At 36.4% G+C, this 23,971-nt stretch overlaps 1 protein-coding gene and 1 long non-coding RNA gene across 5 annotated transcripts; one reads left to right on the forward strand and one right to left on the reverse strand.

Moving 5' to 3' along the window:
- Window positions 1-207: 207 nt before the first annotated feature.
- On the forward strand, window positions 208-3,189 carry LOC120511944. The gene is made up of 3 exons (XR_005629873.1): window positions 208-364; window positions 483-579; window positions 2,567-3,189. It is a non-coding gene; the product is annotated as an uncharacterized LOC120511944 (long non-coding RNA).
- A 125-nt stretch (window positions 3,190-3,314) lies between these two features.
- On the reverse strand, window positions 3,315-22,257 carry LOC120511943. Of its 4 annotated transcripts, XM_039729626.1 has the most exons (8): window positions 22,165-22,215; window positions 20,655-20,767; window positions 18,973-19,143; window positions 16,964-17,086; window positions 14,897-14,968; window positions 12,704-12,792; window positions 11,054-11,146; window positions 3,315-3,689 (listed from the first exon to the last, which is right to left on the reverse strand). In XM_039729626.1, exons 3-8 carry the CDS (start codon window positions 19,082-19,084, stop codon window positions 3,501-3,503), a joined length of 678 nt encoding a protein of 225 aa, XP_039585560.1. In that variant the 5' UTR covers window positions 19,085-19,143; window positions 20,655-20,767; window positions 22,165-22,215; the 3' UTR covers window positions 3,315-3,500. The 4 variants fall into 4 exon arrangements, with proteins under 4 accessions (XP_039585560.1, XP_039585561.1, XP_039585559.1 ...); XM_039729627.1 differs by lacking the exon at window positions 20,655-20,767 and having other exon boundaries at window positions 14,927-14,968; window positions 22,165-22,257; XM_039729625.1 differs by lacking the exon at window positions 20,655-20,767 and having other exon boundaries at window positions 22,165-22,257.
- Window positions 22,258-23,971: the final 1,714 nt, after the last annotated feature.

The following is a 23,971-nucleotide window of genomic DNA, read 5'->3' on the forward strand; positions in this document are numbered from 1 at the left end:
TTTGAAATGGCCTATGTGTTTTGATTTGACATTTCTGGAGATCAAGAGGCAATCTTTCACTTGTGGTGACAAGTTTTCTGACTCTGGATGTATTTTCTCTTGGCCTCAAGCCTGTATGTAATCCTGAAAATGTTGTGGCTTAAGATGAAATAAACAGGATTTATTTTTTCTTTTATATTGTTCATCTGTGTGTTTGTGTAGGCTCTATTGAATTCTTTCGCTCTTTGGATTAAATGCTCTGTGAGTTCCAAGACACAGAAACTTCCTTTGAATCATAGGATGACAAGATATTTTATGTTGGAAAGAGCTGCTGGAGGTCATTTTGTCAAACCACCTATTCAAAGAGGCTTACCTTCAGCATTAGGTGAGGTTGCACAGAGCCCTGTTCTACTGAATCTAGAAAAATTTAGAAGATTAATACTTTGTAATCACAAAACCTGCTCCAATTCCTGTATGATCTGTGTTGTTCTTTTTCTTTACAGGTAGTGAAAATTCATAACTTGTTACTTCTGCCTACTCTTCTTCAGATATGGACCTCTAAGGAAAGTTTGTTCCATCTTCTCTGCAATCCCCCTGCAGGTAGGTGAAGAGTTTCCTTCTAATCTCCAGGTAAACAAAAACTGCTGTCCTAGCTCTTCCTCCTCAGGTGCTCCATCCTCCTTTCTTTCTCTTGCCTCTGCTCAGCCTTTCTCCAATATGTGTTAGACTGAACACAGTACTGTGTCATGGGTGGATAGATGTGCTGCACTTGTAATAGAGATGTAGCAATGTGGTTTTTTTGGTCTAAGCCAGTGATTTACCGAAGTTTCATAGTAAATGTGAGAGCTGTTAAATCAGAAGTGATGGCAAGGAGCTCTTCAGTGTTTACTGCAAATGTCAAATAGAGGGAAGAAAAATTACAATTCCTAATTCCAATTTCTAGCTCTTGTGTTTCCCTGAAGGCAGCGTATGTAACACAGAGAAAGGTCACTTGCTTTACAGTTATTGTAGTTCTTCTCACAGGTTTTATTGTAGGAAGTCATAAATATGGTCAAAATACCACAAGTAATATATGAAGAATACTTGCATTACATTGGTCTAAGCAAACAAAATGCAGTACTTTATTTAAGGCATAGCTTTAGAAGGGTAGAAATACAAGAGCAACATATCTATATTATTATTTTAATAATTATCACATCTGTTAAATGAAAGTTAAAGAATATAATTGTTGTTTTAAACAGCAAAATACTAATTATATTTCATATTCAAATGTTAGACACATTGGATTATATTGTAAAATGCTTGAAACTATATTTTTCTGAAAGACTAAAAATGAAAGCCATTCTGAAATGGCTTTCATTTTATGTTTTAAAATAAAATTTCTATATGATTCCCACCTCACATATTAAAAACTTATCTGCCACTCACAAGACACCTAGGTTAGTGGGAACTGGAAAATGTCAGTTTGAAGGGATTTTATGATCAAAATAAGACTCCAGCAAAGATTAGGTTAGAGAATTTTTAACTTGATTTACTATGCACATTAAGAGTTATGTAGTTGTCTGATTTTACTGTGTTTTATGAGAAAAGAAGTCAAATGATATTACTACTTTAGATATCAAATCCTAAATTTTACAAAATTCCTACTGCTGCATTCCATAAGGGCTTATTTTCCCTTGAATAGTTAAAAAAATTAAGATGGCACATGGTAAAAGTATAAAATTCTGCATATAACCGTAATTCAAATTTTAACTATACAAGAGATTCAAATTTAACAGAGGTTAATGATACTTTTGTGATGATATGAGCAATGCTGATTTCATTAATATGTTTTGTACAAGCTTTGTTTTGACTTGTCTTTTCATCAGCTTGCCATCTAGCACATTCTGTAATTTAGTGAGGTGATTACACTACCAATAATAAATGTATGACTACGAAGTGTTAGTGTTTCAGATAGTGAAATTAATGTACTTCATATGAATCTATTTCTCATGCAACATCTTTAGTTTAACTTGACTTGATTCTTGTGTAATAAGATCTGAAATTAATATCTAGAGTTTTGGGGTTTTTTTCTTCATGTTAACTCCTGGCAGTTTATTGAACTCTTGGCAGGTTCAGAGGTTGTAGGTATTATTTAGAAAATACTTAAAAGTTCTCTTCAATGAGCATTAAAACCAACATAAAGATTTTCGTTATTTGAAGAAAACGAGTTGTGAAGTCTTTTAAAGTCTCACAGACCTTTGGAGTTTAGTATACAACAAAAAATTGCATTATTGCAATGTGCATTGGTGTGATTGACTGACTGATGTTAGGATTCTTATTTCAGGAGTGCATTGGTTATTATATTTGCACAGGACTATTCTTGCAAGTGTGTTATCTTGTAGGCTGTTTTGTTGCAACTAAGCAGCAGCCTCTTGGCGTAGGTGCATCATGTCTATCATTTATACACATACAGTCTCAAAGTTACTTGCATCGCAGAAAATTGCCACTAAATCAGGGTGGAATTCCATGTACAGCAATATACCAGATCTTTAACACTTAGTGATCCTAATAACTTTCAGGTTGTTTTCTCATGAATTTCATGCAGGGCATGGTCTATGGACATTCAAGTGTCAACATCTTCCATTTGACACTGACAGACCCTGTTGCTGAAAGGTAAGTACTCGTATGTCTCCTCCAGTGTATCCCACATAAGCACTTAGTGTTTGTTCCATTGAGTAATTTTGAACATTATTGTTTTTCTGATGTTGTTCTGCACTCTGCTTTGCAATTGAACATGTGATTGTATTTCCCTCTATGACTCAGAAGTGGAAGCCAACATGTCAGAGCAATTTTCTGCTGTGTTTGCAGGCATTTGTTATGGCACATCAGTTCAACGTGCCTTCCTCCCTCTGCCTGCACATTGTGCATCTGAGGCTCTGTGTACATTTTCTTGGAGAGCTGCCATGCTGCAGAGATTTTGAAATTGCATAATGGACTATATGGGCTGGCTTGGAGCTACAGCTGCAGAGACATCTTCTAGCTTCCAGCATCTTCCCTTATTCTCAGATAGAGTCAATACACCTTTTCTGATTCTCTCTCCAAGTCAGTCAGGATATACACACATGCATTTAACAACTTCTGAAAGTTTCCTTGTCATATTCAGGTGAGCTTATAAGAAACAGTTTTTAAAAAGTAAAATGTTTACCACATGTAGAGCTAATAGCACATTTTATGATCATATTCATATATGGTCCTTATTGTTGCCACCTTTGAAATATCCCCTGTAAATTTTCCCACACTAGAATATTTTGTTTCCTTAAAAACATAATTGGTAGGTAAGACACAGAGACTGATCAGCTAGTATGTTTTTCAAACATGACCTTCCTCTTTTGCTATTGAATGTACAGAAATGAAGGATGTTGGTGACTTAGAAATTATGAAAATGTAAAAATTCTGCTCAAACATAAATTAGTTGATCTCAAACTTCGTCATCTTCGTAGGAGCTGTATGGGCACTTAGGCTACTGAAAAGTAGACAAGTTACTTCTCTTGTAAGAGTGACACCCTGAAGTAGAAATTTTTGTCCTCATTGGGCTCTTTGTTTTCCAGCTTGCGAATGTCAAGTGAATCATCGTTCACACACAGATAGTACCTTCTATCTTCGTAGCATTGGAACTGCACTGAATCTCCTTCGCAATGCATGATGAAGAAGTTATTATCTTCACTCAGCTATGAAAATACATAAAGTAAAAAACACATTGTATTTCTAATGCCATTCTATAATATCAAATGTGACAAAAATTCATTTATGTTGTTGGTTTGTTATATTTTATGCTCGTTATACTTTTCTCCAGTGACTCATATTTTCCAATTTTTAAATAAACCTTAGGCAACGATTAATCATTTTGGGATAGATTCTGTGATAACTATAAATAAAAATATTACCCGTGTCCCTCAAAGGACTGAGTAATCCCAGACTAGTAGATGCATTCCTATGGTTCACAAAAACACCAGCACATTCTCAGTGTGTTTACGATAATTTATGTCTTTTGTCTGGTTAAACCATTTTCTCACCTTAGGCCTACCCTGTCAACTGCCACTAGCAGTAAAATTTCAATCTACAGGTTTTTTGCCTCTTTTGAAGTAAAATTAGAATGTTACAGTAGAAACTACTCTTAAACAACTTAAACTCTATTACCTGTGGCTTTTCTGTATATCTCCAATTTCCAATGCACTTTTTTAAAAGATCCATTTCTGGTGCAATAGCTATTGTCTAAAGGGCTACTCTGTGTGTGTGTGTGTGTGTGTGTGCGTGCGGGTGTGTGTGTGTGTTTGGGTTGACTGGGCACCTCAGGGTAGGGGTGGAGAAATAGTTACAAAAAAATGTCACGTCAGAGAGGGGAAGAGTATGTTCTGAAATCTGCAGAAACTGTTAAGCTTGAGGCACCACAGGGCTGCTGAACCTACCCGTGGTCTCCAGCGCTCCTCCAGCACCTACCACAGGTTGTGTAATCCACATCACATCCAAACAGTTGCTGTACAGAGATCACAGGCAGTGAGTGTGAGCACAGCTGCTGAAACCAGGACCCCTGGGTGTGACTGTGCACAGCTGCCTGGAACTGCTGGGGCGGGGGTATGAGCCCCTGCCCCTGCCTGTGTGCACTGAGCGAAGGACTAACTGTGAATGCTGTGTGAATAGTTACCTGATGCTAATAGTGGGACATTATTAATTAATAGAAGGTTAAGATTTGTGTTTCCCCCAACTCAGCTTCCTGCCAGAGAGCAGGGAATTTAGAGTATCTTTTGGGAAAGACTGAACATATTGTAATCAACTTATTTTAACTTTCCTTTTGAGTGACCTTGCTGAACACTCTTGTCCTGCCCGTGTTCTATAAGTCTGCCCATGTTCTGCCCAGTTCTGTAACTCTGGCTAGTCTGGTGTGTTATCATTGTTTAAGGGGACTTCTAAAAAGAAACTTTACAAAGATTACTTTGCAGTAATACTGAATGCTTGAAGAAAAACAGGAGTGCATTTAAGGGTACCAGCTTGCTGGAGATTACAGCATTGGCAATAACCACCTTTTGACAGAAGGAGCAATGTGTCCTTTTAGCCCATATGACAATAGGAGATGGAAAGAAAATGTTTTGCAGTTATTCTAGAGAACCTCAAGGAAACTTGGGGAATACACCTTCTGTTATCAGCAATGGGAAGCATCTACAACATTCTGTCCTGATCAATTCAATGTAACAACAGTGTCTGCAGCTTTAATCAAAAAAAAAAAAGTTTTAAAAAATACTCTTAAGAAAGTTGAAGAAAATGTGTCTTTGGGAAACAAATACCTTCTAGGGACTCAGAATGGTAAAAAGCAAACATAAAAGGAATAAGAATATTTGGTGAAAGAAAACCAGTAGAAGCAAGGAGAGAGATTCATATGTACAATGCAGAAATTCATGCTAGAGCAAGGGAGATTCCAAATGGGTTTTGTAAAGCAAAATGTACATGCTCACAAAGGCAGATTGAGATCCAGAAATTTAAAAAAACCTACTGTACCTTCATGAAATGATGGAAAATTAGGTGGAAAACTGTAAGAGAAAAATGGATGACACTATTTGACTGGGAGAAGGAAGAAGGAAATAGAAGCATAATGAAACACCATTAGGGCTGGGAGGTGCAGCAGGTCATTGGAAAGAGTACAATGTTTTGCAAGAAATTATGGCAGAGGTGATTTTCTCTATCCTATAAAGAAGGATAATGAGAAAACCTGAAGAATGTGGTGGACTACTGACAGATAATGTTCCTCCTGAGGACAGTTTCCACAGTAGGAGTCAAGACAACTTGCAAGTTCCAAGAAAAAATGCTACTGATTTTTAGTTACAATTTGATATTTTGCTTTCCATTGCATTAAATGAAGAACCAATTTACAGCTTAGGTTTTATATTTAATGACAAAAATTTCACCTTCATTCATGTCCCACAGGTGATTCACAATGCATTTGAAATATTTGAAATATGCTCATGTCAGAAAAATGTTACAGATTGTCTTCGCAGGCTAAAGTAAAACATGTCAGTGATGGGAACTACAGAAAAAGATGTGAGAGTAGTATACAAGTTTTAAAACAAATAGACTCAAAACTATATAAAGTCAGATCGAATATGGTATAATGAGCATTACTCCAAGCTAGGTTTAAATGCTGCGCTCTAACCTAGGAAGAAACTAGAAGATAAAAAAGAATGGATTTGAAGGCCAGCTGAAACAGAACGTCTTATGTTGTCGTGATGCTTTACACAAAAGAGTGTAGGGCACACTGCAATCCACATTTTGCCTCAGATAAAGCAAGGAATCAAAGAGAACATGATCAAAGAGACATGAGTCCTGCAATGATGATAAGCAAACCAGTAAAACGGAGCTGAAGGTTAAGTTCTGCATCACAGAAGTTATGGACCTTGGAAGGCATTACAAATTAGTTATGTGGTTTGTGGCTAAAAGAGGATTGATGACACACCAGTGAATATTTTGGCTTTTGTTGTGCAGTGCATGCACAACACCATGAGCTTCTCTTTCTTCCCACTCAGTGCGTAAGTTGGGATGGGCAAGAGCCTGAGATGGAGCACAGCTGGGACAGCTGCGTCAGAGTGGCCAAAGGGATACTCTATGCCATGTGATGTCATGGCCAGTCATAAAGCTTGGTGTGGAGGATGGAAAATGTGGGGTTGAGGGGATGGGTGTTTGCTTCTGAGAAAAATACTGCTCAGAGACTGGCTGAGCATTGGTCAGGGGAGGAGATGAGTAAGTGCTTTGCATCACTTGTGGTTTTTTCTGACCTTCATATGTTTTGCTTCTGAGGTTTTTTCCTTAACTCAAAAATTTTCTTACTTTTGCTCTTGCTATTCTGTAATAAATGCAAAGTATGGTGCTGGCTCTCATGAATGCTATATCTATGTTATAATGTTAAAATAAGTTCTGTTAAGACCTGGTGTTTTTTCATATAAATTTTGTAATGCTGAAAGTTGATCTCTGACCACTGGGAAAGTTGAAGCAAGAAGAGCTGCACAGACTCCAAAAGGTGGGACGAAGGAGGAGCGGGGTTGGAAGAGTGACACATGCACGAGTGTGGAGAGGGTTGGCATACCAGGGGTGGCTTGTCAGTAGCATATATAAGGATTATTGTGGGTGTGGGCAGTGTGCGTCTGGCTGCAGCTAAGCACCCAGTGCAGTCCCCTTTTCCTTATTCAGTCCCTTGTTGTGGTTCAACAAACCTTTTGAAATTTTAAGAAGTGAGGTGTCGTTTCTCGCGTATTCTCTCCCCTGTCCACTGGCAGGGAGTGGGTCTGCATGAATATCTGGGGCAGGAACTTGGATGCTGGCTGGAGCAACACACCTCAGTCTATTTTTTTGCCACAGTTGATCCTTTCTGATGAATAGTAGGGCTGTGCTTCCAGCCCTGAATCAGTCAGCTTCTGGTGTACAGACATCCCTCCCCTGAAAGTAAACTTTGGCCTGCACACTGCTGCTGAATTGATCAGGAAAAATGTTTTGGCAATATCAGCTGTAGCATTCACTTTGCCACCTTTGATTCCATTCCTACTGAAGGTGCAGGGTCTCTGAAACAGCAGCCCTCAATGGTGGTGTGACTTTGTTGAGCCCAGAACTTTCAACTTCCATCAGACTTCTACACTGGCCATATGTGACTACTGAAGTGTGAGTAAAGCTTGCTGATCACTCCTTGGCTTTTCAATAGATAAATCAACTTTTGGAGTAAAACATCCAGGAATCTCAAGCTGCATGCTGGGTGCCAAAAAGGACTGTGCTCTGTCAGCCTGCTGCCAAGCGCAGTAAACATGGCATTGTCAGTACTTACAAGGTCAAAACTTCAGAACCAAGGTATCTTGGTGGGCCTTGCCAGATTTAATGTTTGGAGATTATTTTGGCCTACTTAACTGGAGTAAAGAGGAAGTCTCTTTAAAAAGTCTTTCATGACTGCTTAGCCTCAGGTATAATCTCTTTCTTACTTTCTTACTTGTCTTTATCAAACTACTCAGTAAAATAGAGAGGACTGTGGAATAAACTGTTACAGCTCTTAACAGAACTTCCACAGCTGCTGTCCTTCAGGTCCCAGTCCACCCATTCTGGGATATTTCAGTCAAAACTTTGGGAAATGCTGTCTGGATACAATGATCTAATAACCTTGCATTATCCAGCCAGGAACAACAACAACCTGAAGAAAAGCAGCCTGATCCAGCAATTGAAATTATTGAATCCTATCCTTTAGTATTCTTTTAAGCAAATGTGTTAATTCATGAAGATTTGAAACAGAGGGAAAATTGAGTGCTACTTGTATTTCAGAAAAGCTGAGAGGGTAATGAATACATCATCAAAAGTCTGAGGGTGGTAATGGGTCAAGAATACATAAAATATTATCGTTGAATCAGAACAGAAGTTACACTAAAATGAGTACTACAGATATGTACTGAAGAAGATGTGTACTTCTTTGATAACCATTATACGTTCACTAATTTCTGCACTTCTGGAAGAGTAAAAAAGAGAAATAGTAAAAAATGTACACATAATTAAGGCAAATGGTAAAATGGGAGCTGGCTTTCCTACTGGGAGAATTATGAGCAATGGGTGGGGGAACTGGGAAAACCTTTTAAGTAGATAATCTAAAGTGAAGTACTGTTCTGTAGCTCTGAGGTCATTCTGTTGTGTAGTTAACTGCATTTTTTTCCGATGATATTATTAATTATGATAAGAATGGTCTTACATAAGCATGCTCATTACAGAGTTAGAATAATCACAGTTATAAGCAAATGCTCCTGAGCAAGCTGATGAGGTTTCCTTCTCCACTACTGCTCTGGCTGGGATGCTGCCACTGTGTGAACTGTATGAGGCCATAGCTGTGTCTACAGTGCAGTTTTCCATGCCTACCATAAGAGCATTGCAATAAATATTGGTTGCCACCTGTGTTGCTTTTCTGACTTAATCCCCAATCAGAATCAGATGTTATTGCAAACTATTACTTGCTGCAATTTTAAAGAATTATTTTATTGTTATTACAACCTAATTAATGTTTTAAATTAAATTTAATAAAAGATGTTTCAATTAATATTGATTGTGAATCATGTGTCAATGTTTCAATAGCCTTGGTTACAGAAATGAATGTTTACAACACTATATACAACTCTTCCTGGTATAACAATAGGGTCTACAGATTCTCATGTTTCTACTACTTCTACTGGCAGTCTTCAAATAAAAAAATAAAAAAAAGAAAATGCCTGTTTTTAAGATTTACTGTTCAAAGCTAGCAGATTAAATATCAAATTGCATCCCTGCATAGCTTTGTCATTGTCCATGAGAAGTATTTCTCCATCTCAGTGATCTACTCCCACACTTTCTCATCCTAAGGACAATGCAGGCATTATTCATCACACTAGGAATTATTTACTGATCGGTACACTCATTTTAGAAGGTTTACTAAGAATCTCATGATTAAGAGTTGCCTATGATTTTGCCTCTTTACCCAACCGGATATGGTTCAAGTGCAGGCTTCTGATTTCTCCTCGTACAAATGAGTGACATTTTTTTCTTCTGTTTCACGATATCAGCAAGAAACCATGATGAGCAATCACTATCTGTTCACTAGGTAATGAATGGGTTTCCAGAAAGAATTTTTCATTTTAACTATGTTTAAAAACCCAAAGTGATATATAGGTCTCTACAGACAATTGTTACAGCTCTTTCCAGATGTCTCCCAAAACTTGCTGGGATAAAGACACCAAGCCTCTGTGAACAGCTCCACAGAAAAGGCATGTATTTTTATATTTTAAAAGAGTATGAAATAAAAGAGTGTATTAAATAAAATTTGCAGAAGTCAATATGACTTTGATAATTTACAGCATACAAGGGGGGACATAAAAGCATAAAAGTTGCATTAAAAATTTCCTAAGTTTTGCTGCTTTCTCCTTCTGTGGGGAGCCAGAGAATATTAATGGCAGATGAGTAAGTCAGCAGAACTTAAACTGAAGGACCCACTTAAATTTTACAGGTCCAGAATGCAGTAGATCTTTTCAATAATTATTGGTACTGTAGCTCATACCTTTTGAAACCATTTCAGATAGATGTCACTTTACCAGCATTGGTAATTCAAGGCTTTCTGACTTAGTAGAAAGGTCAGCATTTTAGAAATTTTAGGCTGGGAATTTCAGGTTTTCAGGGTTTCAGAGTTCCTCTTATGAAGTTCTGAATCTACCTGCGTTCAGATAGCTCTGATTTTGCCTATTGTAATTGGAAAGATTGCCTTTTCAGTTGAATGATAAAGCCACAGGACTACAATGCTAACCAAAAACATTATTAGCTATATTTCCTTAGTTTTGCATTTTCTCTAGATTATAATGTCTATTATCCTAAAGTTTAGGTATCCCAAAGAGCAACTAATTTCCTTCATGTTTCTGCTATGTTTTATAATTTCTATATATAGAGAAGAGTCAACAAAACCAAGCTTTTATTAAAAAAAAAGTGAAGAAACCACCCAGTTATCTGTATTTCTGTCCACAATGCATTATTCCTGATTTATAAACATCTGATGATATGAAATTAATCAGATGAATTTCTGATTCATCTGAAAAAACCCTGAAAATGACAGGGTTTTATTACTTCCCAGAAGTTTATTAGTAATGGATCCATTAGTTCTTAAAATGTCACAAATTTTGTAATCTTATCCTTCTAGATCTTCTAGATCCAATCTGCTAGTACACTCACCCAGATTTTCTGCATCTTGCCAAAGAATTTGTACCAGATAAAATCTACTTTGTGTCTCCCTCCATTTTGCATAAGCATAGTAATATAGAAAACTTTCATGTTTTAATTGAAAGTCAGGTATTTTGCTTATTGAAGGAGGTAGTCATAAATATAAGTCAAGGGAAAATTTTGTATTTTCCCTTTTATGAGAAAAAAACAAAAAAACAGCTGAAAGAAAAATAAGCAGTTTTGTCACTTAAAAAGTAACAGGATGAATTTAGCTGCCCTTTTTACACATCTGTATTTGCATACACAATCTCACACACAGGTTTTTATTTGTTTGATCGTAATTGTATACCTGTTTAAAGTCAGGATCTTCATGGCCGCAAGTTTTCCTTTTACATCTCTCCACTAAAGGACCATCTGGCTCTGAACAGGATGCTTTTAAGACCTGTGTTTACAACATACAGATTTGTTAATTTTGTAATTTAATTTGGTAATTTTTTCATCCTATTTTGCTTTTCAAACCCATCAAATGTGTCATGAATTCTAAAGAAAACTATATTTTTGGGAAGTTCATTAATTATTACATTCAAGTAATCCCAAATTAATAAATTGATAAATTATTGAAAAAATTCCATTAATATATTCCCCTTTCACCATTTGCAATGAAAAATGAATTGAGTTGAAAGCAGATACTCAAGACAGTCTGTCAAACTGATCAGTGCCCAGGTCGTATTTAGAAATGCAACCCTGATTGAGCCATATTGTACCAGGATACCAAAACATTTTCCAGATAACAAGTCTTGTCTTGTTCCATACCAGAATCCTTGTTGAAACTAAGGAAATTATTTGTATTGTGCTGGAAAAATAAAGGTTTGTGATCTTTCCAAGGTTTTTACATATTTGGTAGACACCAAGTATGTCTTACTTCATCTTCAGTTATGTCAAGAAACAAAATCTGCTATGACCTGGAATTTTAAAATAGTTCTTATTTTAAAGTTATTTTAAAATAGTTTAAAATTTTACTTTACTTGGAAAGTAAAATCCATTAAGGCTCAACACTCAGTTCTTCCGTTGATTCCATAGAACACCCTTCAGAAAATTGGTTTATGAGAAGGCAACCTCTGAACCAGAAAAATCCTTTAAAAATAGTTGCTGTTTCAGGGACAGAAAGGAAAATCCCTTTCTGTGAGTAACAGGGTAAAAAATATAATTTATATATCTTACAATACACATTTTCCTAGAAGAATTTGGGAAATAGATGTTATGGAGAGTCATTTGTGAGTTAAAAACAAATGGAAAACATCCAAGATTTTTTGAGGAAGCATTTGGTTTTTTACACCATCATGCATGAGTGACATTAGGCGAAGGGTTCTTTATCTCAACATACCTGTAACCAGAGCTTCTTGGACCTTTGCTCTGCTTTAGATGGTAAATTGCAACACAGCATTCTTCCTCAGACAGATTTTAGCAATGCTTATAATCCCTCTCTGGGAAGACTAGCCTTGCCTTCCCTTCCTATCAGAAAAAAACCTTCACAAGAATGAAGAAAATGGGAATGCTTAGACACCAGATGGCAAATGTTTGAAACTGGATGTTCAGCTGTGTTTTCTCTCCATCACATTCCTAGTCCTGTGATGCACGTTCATTGGAAGAAAATAATTTCCATCTAAAACTCCTCTTTTTCCAAGGCAAGATTTCTGCTTTTTACTCCCTTCTTATTTTCCTGCATGTTTTCTGGCTAAGAAGATCACTCTTCCTCCACAGAGACTGGACTCCAACACCCCTGACTATCTTCTAGTGGCGGTAGTCAACTACCCAACCCCAAAATTTTTGCAATAATCTTCTCTGAGTATTTCCCAAAAAAAGAATAAAGGGACACACTGAGAAGGTATGAAATATGGAAGGTGGTAAGAAAAATGAATTTGAAAAGTTCTGTGGGGGAAATTGTCTTATAGTAAGACAGAACACCCGCACATTATAAAGAAAATAAACAACTTCTTACCTTCAGAGAGAGATGCTTCTTACCCTTGCACAACAGGACAAATTCATTAAGCTTTGATCTCTGTGTGAGGCTCACCAAATTGTTAGAATCTGTTTTCCACAGAGGAGAATATTGTAATAATATCAGTACCACTTTATAAAATCAAAAAGAGCTGAATGTTCTCTACAAAGAGAAAACATAATTTATAGGCATGGGAACAGAAATAAATACAATCACTCTTGATACCATTCTGTTGTCTAAAGTATTTAAAGCATTTGTGAGACTTTGTGAGACTTTAAATTTGCCATATATATATTTTATTTCTCTACTTTTATGGTCAGTGTATGAAATATCAGTTATTCATTACTACATGTCAGGTGAACTACAAAGGCCTATGTAGTGGTAGATAACTCATATGTGTAATGTGTGTGTCAATATGGAAATGTAGCAATTTTTCCTTTCTACTTTCTGCATGTTTCTAGATAAAAATCTTTCTACTATTGTAATTGTGGATGCATTGGATTAATTCAGTTTTTGAGCTAACACTGTTTTTGCAGCTGCAGGAAGTAAGATGTTATCAATAATATGGGATATTCTTCAGCCTGCTAAACTGACAATGTTCATTGTTACCTTCTGCTACTTCAAGATGTCATCAAAAAGTAATTAAATTAAAGTACCCTTTGCCAACTGATACAGCACACAAGAGCATTACCTTAAAAAACCCCATTACATTAGTGACTGCTCAGTGATGCTATATTTATCTCACTGACTTGCAAACTTACTTCAAAAAACACCACTTGTGCTTTTAGAAGTATGACAAGTGTTCCATTTAAGGCAGAAAATACAAAAGAAAGTGGCAGTTGATCTATATTTTTAGCTGCAGCTCTGAGACAGCTATAGCATGAAAAGAGCATAAAAATCCTTGTTAAAAATTGAGAAAAACTCAAACTGATTATGCTTTATTCAGTTAAAATGAGTATTTAGATAAACATAGTAGGCTACTATAGCAGGTCTACAATTCTGTAATTTTTATTACTTTTTGTGACATCACCTTAAATTGCTTCAGCTGCAATTGTCCAATTTCAGTTGTAGCATTTGAGAGACACATCAACAGGCAAGAGAGGTTTCTTATCCAAGTCAAGAGTGCTCTCTCTTGAAGGTAAGATTGACAACAAAAGAGATTTGCAGGAGTAGTCCACCCAGTTGATGAGGGACATCCATCAACATGACTTATATCCTAACTATCCTTGTCTTACTCCATCTAGAGTTTATTGTGACTTGCTTATACATTGTTTTTTCTGAGTAAGTCCAAAGAAGCCCAGCTTTCTCTATCACCTCTAAAAGATGTGACAAGTGGTCCATCAAGCAGCCAGAGAATGGCAAGGAAAATAAGGAACCTTTCTGTGCTTATATATCAATGACACTTCCACTCTCTTATGGCTTTTGAATTAATTACCTTGCTTCTCTGGTCAATGAAACGTTACCAGAGTCTAAGGGGCAATTTAAAAATCCATGCAAAGAAAATGCCTTGAAATTAAATAAGTAAAAAACCTTTTTGCTTAGGGATATCCCTAAAATGTAAAGCTTTGGGATATCAGCATTTTTATACTGTTCCCTAGAAATCCTCATTTGTCCCTTGCACAGTACTGAACCAGATTTGTTCTTATTGGTTACAGAAACTCTTGATGATTGGAATTAGAGTGCATTTTTCTTCCACTGTAATACCTAAACTTATATATATATACATATATATATATATATATATATCTTTGATTTTCTCAATAATTTCGTAACTATACAATATGAAAGTTCCGAAAGCATGCCTCCTCTTTCTTCATATTAATTTCTCTTTGGTTTTCCTCTCCTGCTAAAACGAGCCTTCACTTTAAGACTCCTATGCCAGCAATGGAACACCCAGACTTTTCTACAAGAAAATTGTATGCTCCAGTTTGCATACAATACATTCCCTTACATACATTTGTTTTCAGTCCAAGCCACTACTCCTAATTTACAAATTTTGTAACTTTGAAGATTTCTTCTTATGGAACACAGAAAGCTTTTTTATTTTTAGACCTGTCCAATAACCTGAGCTAAGTGAAAAATCTGATTAAAATATGTTACTTCTAATGGTAAGTCTATGCGTAAAACACTACTACCTTCTTTTCTGACACTCAAATGTATCTTCAAAACCAGACCCAAACAAAGAGATGATACCTGTTTGTTCCCCAAGAGATTTATCAGTACCTGCTGCTTCAGTCCTTGTGAACATGCTTAACCACGCAATATCTAAAACAGAAGGTATTTAACAAATATGTGGAATTAGAGAGCTACGTTTCTCAGATTTAAAAATAATACAAACTCTTTCATGAATTGTTTTGAAACATACTCTGAGAAGAAGTGTGTAATAGATATCAGATTTCTTTTCTTGAGGGTCTCTGAATCCATTTAACCCTGTAAGGCTGTACAGTTAGACTTGTGAACAAGTACACTGAAGTCTGACACTGAGCCTAAAAAGTGTATTGATTGCTTAATTATCTTTTGCAACAGAGATTGCACCTAAGAAACAAGAGGCTGGTGACCAGCTGTAAAGCATAGTATGCTATTAAAGAGGAGCCTGAATTGCTTTGGCAGTGAAAGTGAGTACCCTAATATGAAATGTATGGGGTTGGAAGGCATCAGGTAATAATAGCAGGTTGTTTCTGGCTTTTCTAACATCAGCTTGAATCACACAGCCAGTGAGCCAGGGAAAACATCACCCACTTCTGGCAAAAATGTCCCAAACTCATTACAATTTGTTCCTAATATTATGTTGTCTTAACTGCATCATGAACATATGTCTTTGGTGCTTAAGTGCACAATAATATTACACAGCATTTCCTTTTTTGTTGTTTTTGGGGTTTTTTTTGTTTCGGTTTGTTTGGTTTGGTTGTGTTTTTGTGTTCTAGGAATATTAGTATCTTCTACATCAGGCTTGTCACACTATGTATCTGTTCACAAACTGCTCCCATTGTATACCTACACAGGTTTTGGTTCTATTCAAAAATTAACAATAATGATTGTCTGAGTGACTCCAAAATTTGATGGACTTATCAAGGAAAAGATACTGAAAGATATAAAAAAGACACTTAAGTACCCTATCAATGTATCTGGCATTATTCTCAATTTAATTGAATGAAAGTTTCAGTAATTCAATAGCTAACTTAAAGATTTCAACTTTTTCCTCTATTTTGGTTAAAGAGATATTTTATTGAGTTTTTTTCCTACTTTCACATCTCTGGAAATGGTACCATTCTAGAATAATTGTATCATTCTATAATAATTGTATTTGATATTATTTAACTTTTCTCTACCAAAATTATGTCCTCTAACAAGTCTTTGCATGATGGTAGTTATGATAGCATCTTTGGTGTCAAATATTGAAGCCACATTTGAGACAAAAGAGTTCAATTAAAAACAAAATGACCTCACAAATTCCAGAATGTGCTCTATTCTCCATTTTGCATTTGTTCTTGCATTTTGCATTTGTTCTTGAGTGTTATCTTTCCTTTGTCTCCCTTTTGAGCTAAATGTCTAGACTTCCACTAAGACAAATGAGCATGAACAATATAATCTTATCATTTAAATATACAAATGCTTACTGCAAATCAGGATAAAATTTTTATTGTGTCATTATCCATATTCCTACAGATCCAATATAGTGTTATGTCTACAGAGAACAGGATCACAAAATCATTTAGCTTGGAAAAGACCCTTATAGTTATTGAATACAACCATAATCTGACACTGCCAAGTACACCATGTCCCTAAGGACCACACCCAAACACCTAAATCCCTGCATGGGTGGAGACACAAACACTTCCCTGGGAGCCCTGTTCCAAAGCTTGGCAGCACTTGCAACAGAGACATTTTTCCTAATGTTTAATCTAAACTTCCTCTGGCACAACCCGAGGCCATTTCCCCTCATCCAGCCTCTTGTTACCTGCAAGAAGGGACCAACCCCCACCTGGATACACCCTCCTGTTTGGCAGCTGTAGGGATAAGGTCTCTTCTGAGCCTCTTTTCCTCCAGGCTAAACACCCCCAGCTCCCTCCTCTGCTCCTCACAGGTCTGGTGCTGCAAACCCTTCCCCAGCTCCATTTCCCTTCTCTGGACATTCTCCAGCCCCTCGATGTCTTTCTTGGAGAGAGGGACTCAGGGACACATGACACACAATAGTACATTTGAAAATTTCCTGAGTACTGTACATACAGTTGATGAGTTTTGGTACACAAGAAACATTACCTTCATGGGATTGTGAATCCTTGGTACATATTTCATGATGACCATCTTCATCTATATCAAAATGCACTGTTTTTGAATCTTCAGTTAGTATATAACATTTCAATGTTTCTCGCAGGCTAAACGCTAATAAAAAGTGAGTTATAATTAATTTTATTATCAAGAGAAAAATTACAACATTCCATTAGAAAAAGATAAGTGCATTTTTAAACAATCTTTACTTGATAATCTATGTATATTTGAACTATGAGCAATATAAACAACATATACTAGAAATTATCCAGTGGGCTTAAGCAGCATTTTTGAGGGCTTGGTATTGGTGTGAAGAAGGAAAAATAAACATTTCTTTACTTAGAAGGTTATGTCAGTGACCAGAAAATATATATCTCAACCTTTTGGAGAAATAACATATGAAAGCTTGAGTTTGACAAAATAGCTTTCAAGTCAAGAGCCTGAGGAATAGTGTAAGAAAGAGGGATGGTGAACAGCATGCAGATAGCTATGTTGAAAAAGACTAAAGATTAGTTGGGACAGGATGAATTTGAATGTGGGTGAGTGGGTCCACATTTACAGCTGGCTGGTGAATGAGTAGACTTAGAGTAGCCAATGGAGCTCTGTGGGAAGCCTGAGCCAAAGCAAGGCTGTCCACAGAAATCTTTGAGTGGAGAGATGTGAAAAATAAAATTGTAAGTTTCTTTATGAAGAAAAGAAGAGATCAAGTAAGGAATGTTTCTCTGCAGCATACTGTTTATAGACTAGTTTCCTGTATTTCATAGGTAAGTACTTGTCCATTTCCCAACTTTGCATTTTGAATATTGGATCTGGGTATAAATAGGACTTTTACGTTAGAGTGCTTATGGCTAGCTAAAATAGCAGCATTTAGTTTGAAGATTGGACATCTCATCCTGAAAAAGAAACAAAAAAACAAACCAACAAACCCAGGTCCTTCTAGCTAAAAGCTTCCAGGAGGGAAATTATTCCCTTTCATTCCTAAACACAACTGTGTTGTTCTGGATGTTAGAAGGATGTATGTCCAGACACTTGGATATCAGACACCTCCAGAATAACACTATAAGTCACAATTTTTATTATGTTCAGCTGCACAGTGTTTTACTGGAAGAGATTTGATACTTGAAATGTAGTTAAGCATTTCTGAGATAACAAACACCTCCAGGGTATGCTGTGAAACAAAAAATCCTGTCTTTGCCAGAATAATTAGGCAAATGAAACAGGATACACAGCATGTATCAGCAGTAGCATAATGTTTTAGGAATGCTTGACTTCACCAAAAACTTTTTTACTTATTTTATTATGAAATACCTCCTCTGAAACATCTGTATTTAGGCAAATATTTTGAAGAAATTGCATTGTTTCCAAAAAGCTTTCTTTCCACCCTGTTTAGGCTGAACAGAAACTCTGCAGAAAGAGAAGGATGATGCACATCCTGACAGCTGGAATCACACACTCTAGAAGTGGCAGGTTCTGTGTTGGACCTTTGATTACATGCGTAGCTGATGTATAGTTGGACAAAGGTTTTCTCTTCAAAGACAGCTGGCAATCAGGCTTCCAGAAAAAAAGATGGGTTATTCTAAAAAGCAACAGAACAACTACAATAATCAATATAGCAAACCTTTTAAAAATTTTATATTGAAGTAGTTATAGTGCAAAAATTCTACTTATAACTAGAATTGCAAGAACTAGTACAGTGCCCAGACTAGAATGGCTGGCAGGTCTGCTGATCATTCACCCTTTTCCAGGGAGGTACATTTGTATATCAGAAATTACTGCTCTGAACATAGTGGGGTGAAAAATGTAATGTCAGTATTTTAAAAAGTATTTCTGTTCTGGTTATTTTAAAGGTCGCTTTTGGGGTCTATTTTTCACCAAATATTTTAAATGTTGACAGCGTTATAGAAAAGCTGTTCCGCATGCTTAATTTTGTTGGATTTTGCCTTGGATTGGAATATTCTTTTCAACATTACAAACATATCTGTCACTCAGGTAAGAGTTACCTGACTTTCCAGCAGCTGTTCTCATGTTTCTAAGCAGAAATTTCTTCTCCACAGACTGCCTTCTACGGGGAGGCATTTGATAGGGCTTTCTACGGCCTGAGCGGAGCAGCATTGTGGAGGCGCTGAAGAAATACTGATGACAATGATCTCACTTGACTTCCTTTTCAAGTCCTAAAGTAGGAGTTAGAATTTGTCACAAGACTTTGTGTTTCCATTGAGAAGCAAGTTTTCAAATATAATTTTGATAAATGGCAGTTAATAGAAGTAGATAAACTCAAAAAATGTTTGACTTCTTACATGATCCCCAAGCCTTTGTCTTGCAAAGCAAAAAAACCTGCATTCCCAGTGATGGTTAATCAGTTAACTACCTAAACTTTCACTAAGATACATACCAACACATTTGAATAACACAGTTGTGTTGAATGAATATATTTTGAAAGACTTCCCCTTGGATAATACATAAGCAGTGTTTGTGGCTTCAGTTTTTGTTTGTCAATCATAGGAAGCTAGCTACATTTTGCTAACTGAATTGGAAAATCACATTCATTTTGTGGATACAGTCTAAGATAATTGTCAAAGAAAAAAAAATGTATTCATAAGTGATTGAAAATGAGGCTAACTTCAAAACAGCATAATCTGACTCTCGGAGGTATACGTAAGTATATAGCAATCTTAAACCGAGGTTCAGGAAATCTTGCCTTAGAAATGAGGACTTGAGTTTGGAAACTTGAGGAATATGTTATAATTAATAAGGAATATCAGATTAAATACCTGAAGGAGAGGTTGATGTCTAAGAATGTGAACTACTTTGATGGTGAAACCACCCAGGCACCTACTAAGGTATCCCAAAGTTGCAAGTTAAGTCACTGCATCTCAGAAAAGCTAAGGACATTACTTTGGTTTAAAGGAAGGGAAGCTGAAATTCTGAAGTCTACATGCTCTCCTGAAGTCACCTGTTTACGACAAGTGTTTATGACAAGTGTTTATGACAAGTGCAGACCAAAGAAAACAACAGGCTTCAATTCTGTCTGGTATCCTGGTGAATGAAACACGTGAAGATGGGTAGTCCCACACAGCTTTGCACAGAATAATTATATATCTGTCAGACCAGAAAGATTATGGCTCTGACGCAAGTGTAATGGTTTGTAAATTCACCCAAGGAAGAGTAAGGCAGTTCTGCTTTCTGGTTTGGCTTGCTTCCCTGATACAAATCTTGGTATTAAATTTTTACATGAAATTAAAAACTTCTGTCTGTGGCAGTTCTCTTGTTACCAGACTAAAAGGGAAAACTAAGGCTCTTATTCACTCTCTTCAACTCTAGTTATAACAACATTCAGTTAGATCACTGAAAATGAAACATTTATTATATGGGATTGCACTTCCTTGTCAATAGGATTCATATCGTGAGTGATAACTTGCAGTCGAACGAAAAGGCTGGGTCTTCCTCATCTTGGTTGAAACTGCTTTATAACTGAGAATTCTTAACAAAAGAAAACATTCTTTGTGGGTTTTTTTCACTAGAAAACTGGTCTCTGGAAACTTCCACGTGAATCGGGCTCTATGGTGTGTGTGGACAGTAATGCCACCTTGTGGATCTTGAGAAATCTAAGTCTCTAGGCATTCATTAACAAAGTTTTTGGGCTTTGCTAGGTCTGTGAGTTCAAACCCACACCATCACTTACTCAAGTTTCCTACTAAAAACAAGTGTAATTCTAGTTTGACAGCTCTTGATCAGAAGTTCTGAAGATCCCAGTTCCTGGTTTTGATCTATGTTGAGAGTCTTGCACCTGCAATACTTAAAATGGTAAGAAAAAGAGGAGAATGTTCAAAAGTCAGGACTGAATAATTCCTGAAGAGGGCAGACCAGTCCAAAGACATTTTCAGAAACATGTTTAGGAAGTGGATAAATTCTGAAGAAACTTTCTATGAGTTATGGACTGGTAACCTTGATGTTATGAAGGACTGTACTAAATTTTAATTACTTTGTCTTGTTTAAACAAGTAGAAAATAAAAAAGGTTGTGGTAGAACTTTACTTCTGTTGGCTCCTCAGAAGCCAATTAGCTGTTCTCCAGAACAATTAAAACTCCCTACAATAAATAAGCTTTCACACCTTGAATTGCCATATATTCCTTAAGACTGAGTAACATACAAATACTCCCACTTCAAGAAACCTTTCCTGTCATTACATGTTCTTATAGTTATGTCACCTATGCCCCCATTTTTCATTCTTTGTCATAGTCTTTTATGCTGTGTATATCTTCTTATGTTGATTTCTTTATCCTAATGTCTTTCATACCTATTTGCTCAGTTCTTTTCTCTCTTCTGTAAGGTATACATTGAAGTGGACAAAGAAGATTTGGATATTGGTCATGGCTGTAGACATGTCAACCACTGTTTTCATAACTTGGATCTGATTAGTTTCATTTCACATCCAAACTGAGTATAAGGGAATTAAAGTTCTTTAAACAGCTGAAACTAGCAGCAGTCCAACTACTCCTAATAAACTAATGAGTATGTTTGTGGTCAATGACAACAAGATCATACTAAAAGCAAAGGAAATTTGAATTTTTTTACTACTACATTAATTATATTATTCATTGATAAGAAGACAGCAAAGAAAACCTGTTATATAGTCTCTCTTGCTCCTGTTGTGATTTTATTTGTTCTCTCTTTCATTTAACCCCAAGATACATGTAATCATACAATTAAATCAAATTCAGTCCATAAAAACAACATTTAGAATTTTGGAGTTCATCCATATGGTGGTATGTTCCAAATATTATCTCATACTGTTGTTGACAGTATATTATCTCATTTGTGTTGACAAATTCCTGTCATGATATGTCTAAGATCCTTACAGGGTCAGAACTGTTTTAGTTGAGTGTATTGGGTTGCAGCTGTCAGGACTGCTAGTAGAGATAGTAATTCCTCCAGGTTTATTCCAATTTAATAGTGGATTAAAATAATTTTTGGCATCCTATAGCTAATAAAAAATGAGGTTATAGTCTCTTTCAAACAATGCTTTACAAAATCTATAATCTAAACTAGACACAAGGATACAAAAAATTGAAGAGATTTCTTAAGAAAACTTTACCGTCAACTTAAAAAATCACTCATAAAATTTCAACAAACAGTCTGATAACATAATCTTAAATTATTTAATCCTGCTGTAATCTGCCATTCTTGCTTACCTTATTTTGTGTGGTTTTGTCTCTGCTGGGATACTTCTACTGAACAGAATGCTAGAAGCAGCTCTGATACAGCCAATTTATTGCCTGAACAGAGGGCAGGAAGCCAAACCTCTGAATAAAACAAAAGTCTGACGTGGATCTAATCTTCTAGATCTCTACACACTCTCATTTATATCAACATTCCAATGGTTGTAACTGTTCCTGGAATTACAAGAGAGTTGGAAATTGTAGAAGCAAACCTTTAAATGCCTGTTTCTCTATTATGCCACAGAAGCTTTTCTATCTAGAGCTGCATGCAAATTTTTAGCCACTAGTTTTGTGCATTCTATTCCTACATTTTATGTCACTATTATTGTTCCTGTTAGCTGTCATTCTTCCAGGGCTGAGTTACGTGCAGATGCTGGGTTTACAGTAATATAGACATACTAAAAGTAGGAGCACAGCCTCTGTTTCAGGGAGCTCAAAACAAACCTACTGCTTAAACATTTACCCAGCTATCAAACGGGCTTTGCCTGCATTGCATCAATGGGAATACTTGGACTGCTTGGGAAATGAGTGAACTGCTAAGTGGATGTGATAAATTTCTTTACCCATGAAGCCCTGGTAATACGTAGGTTTTATTATCAAATTTAGCACATTCAGTTGGCCTTATCTACCTATTTGCATTTCTAACCCTTCACTCCTACTGGTGAGTCCTTCCTATTAATATTATCTAACCTTTTCTTTAATTAATGAGCCTTGCATTTTTACAGGAGTGAGTAACATTTTTATTTATCCCACTGAAATTATAAAAATCCCCTAAAACCAACTGCATTTACTTTTTTTTTTTGGCCAAAGTTTTCTTAAAATCAAGAAGCTACTGCTAGAATAGAAGCTACTTATCTAGAGTTTGTTCACTATGTAAGGAAGGTTATATAATTTATCTGTGTTTGGTTTAGGAAAAGTCTTTTCCATTTTCTAAGCCGCCACCATACACTGGTAATGTATTGGGTCAACAGAAAGACTTTGCTGAAACACACACTTGGTGACAAAGCAATGTGATAGTTAGAAATCTCAAGTCTTTGTCTATTGCCCAAACAGCCTGCAAATGTGGAGAAGTTTCTAAATGGTGTAGTGTAAGATTGTCCTTTTGATACACAATTGTCCTACTTTTGTGTGGAATAGAGTTAATTTTCATGCTGGTATATGGCATAATGCTGTGATTTAGATTTAGGATGGGAATAATGTTGAAACAGACTGATGGATGAAATGTTAAGCATTAAGACAAGGACTTTTTCTGTTTCTCATATCACACCACCAGTGAGGAGGCTGGGAGTAGCTGGGAGGAGACACAGGTGGTAGAGCTGACCGTGACTGAGACACCACCAGTGAGGAGGCTGGGAGACACAAGTAGCTGGGAGGAGACACAGGTGGTAGAGCTGACCGTGACTGATTGGAGGGATATTCCATACTATATGGTGTAAAGCTCAGTAACATCAGCCGCAGATAAAGCTGGCTGGGGGCTTGGGAACTGGCTGTGTGTCATCTAGCAGGTGGCTAGCAGATACATTGTTCATTTCTTGTTCTGTATATTCTAATTTTAATGGTAGTTATTTTTGTTTCCCCTCCTGTTTCTGGCCTATTAAGCTGTCTTTATCTCAACGGGTGAATTTAATATTTTTTTTCCCCCAGTTCTCTTACTCATCCTGGGGTGGTGACAGGGAAGTGAGCATGTGGTTTGTATGGTGTTAGCTGCCTGCTGGATTAAACCACAAGAGTCCATTTTGGCACCCAACCCATGGGTGTGAAGGGTTAAGATAACCACTGT

This window comes from Passer montanus, unplaced genomic scaffold, assembly GCF_014805655.1.
Source record: "Passer montanus isolate IOZ18808 unplaced genomic scaffold, ASM1480565v1 scaffold7, whole genome shotgun sequence".
Classification (NCBI taxonomy): domain Eukaryota; kingdom Metazoa; phylum Chordata; class Aves; order Passeriformes; family Passeridae; genus Passer; species Passer montanus.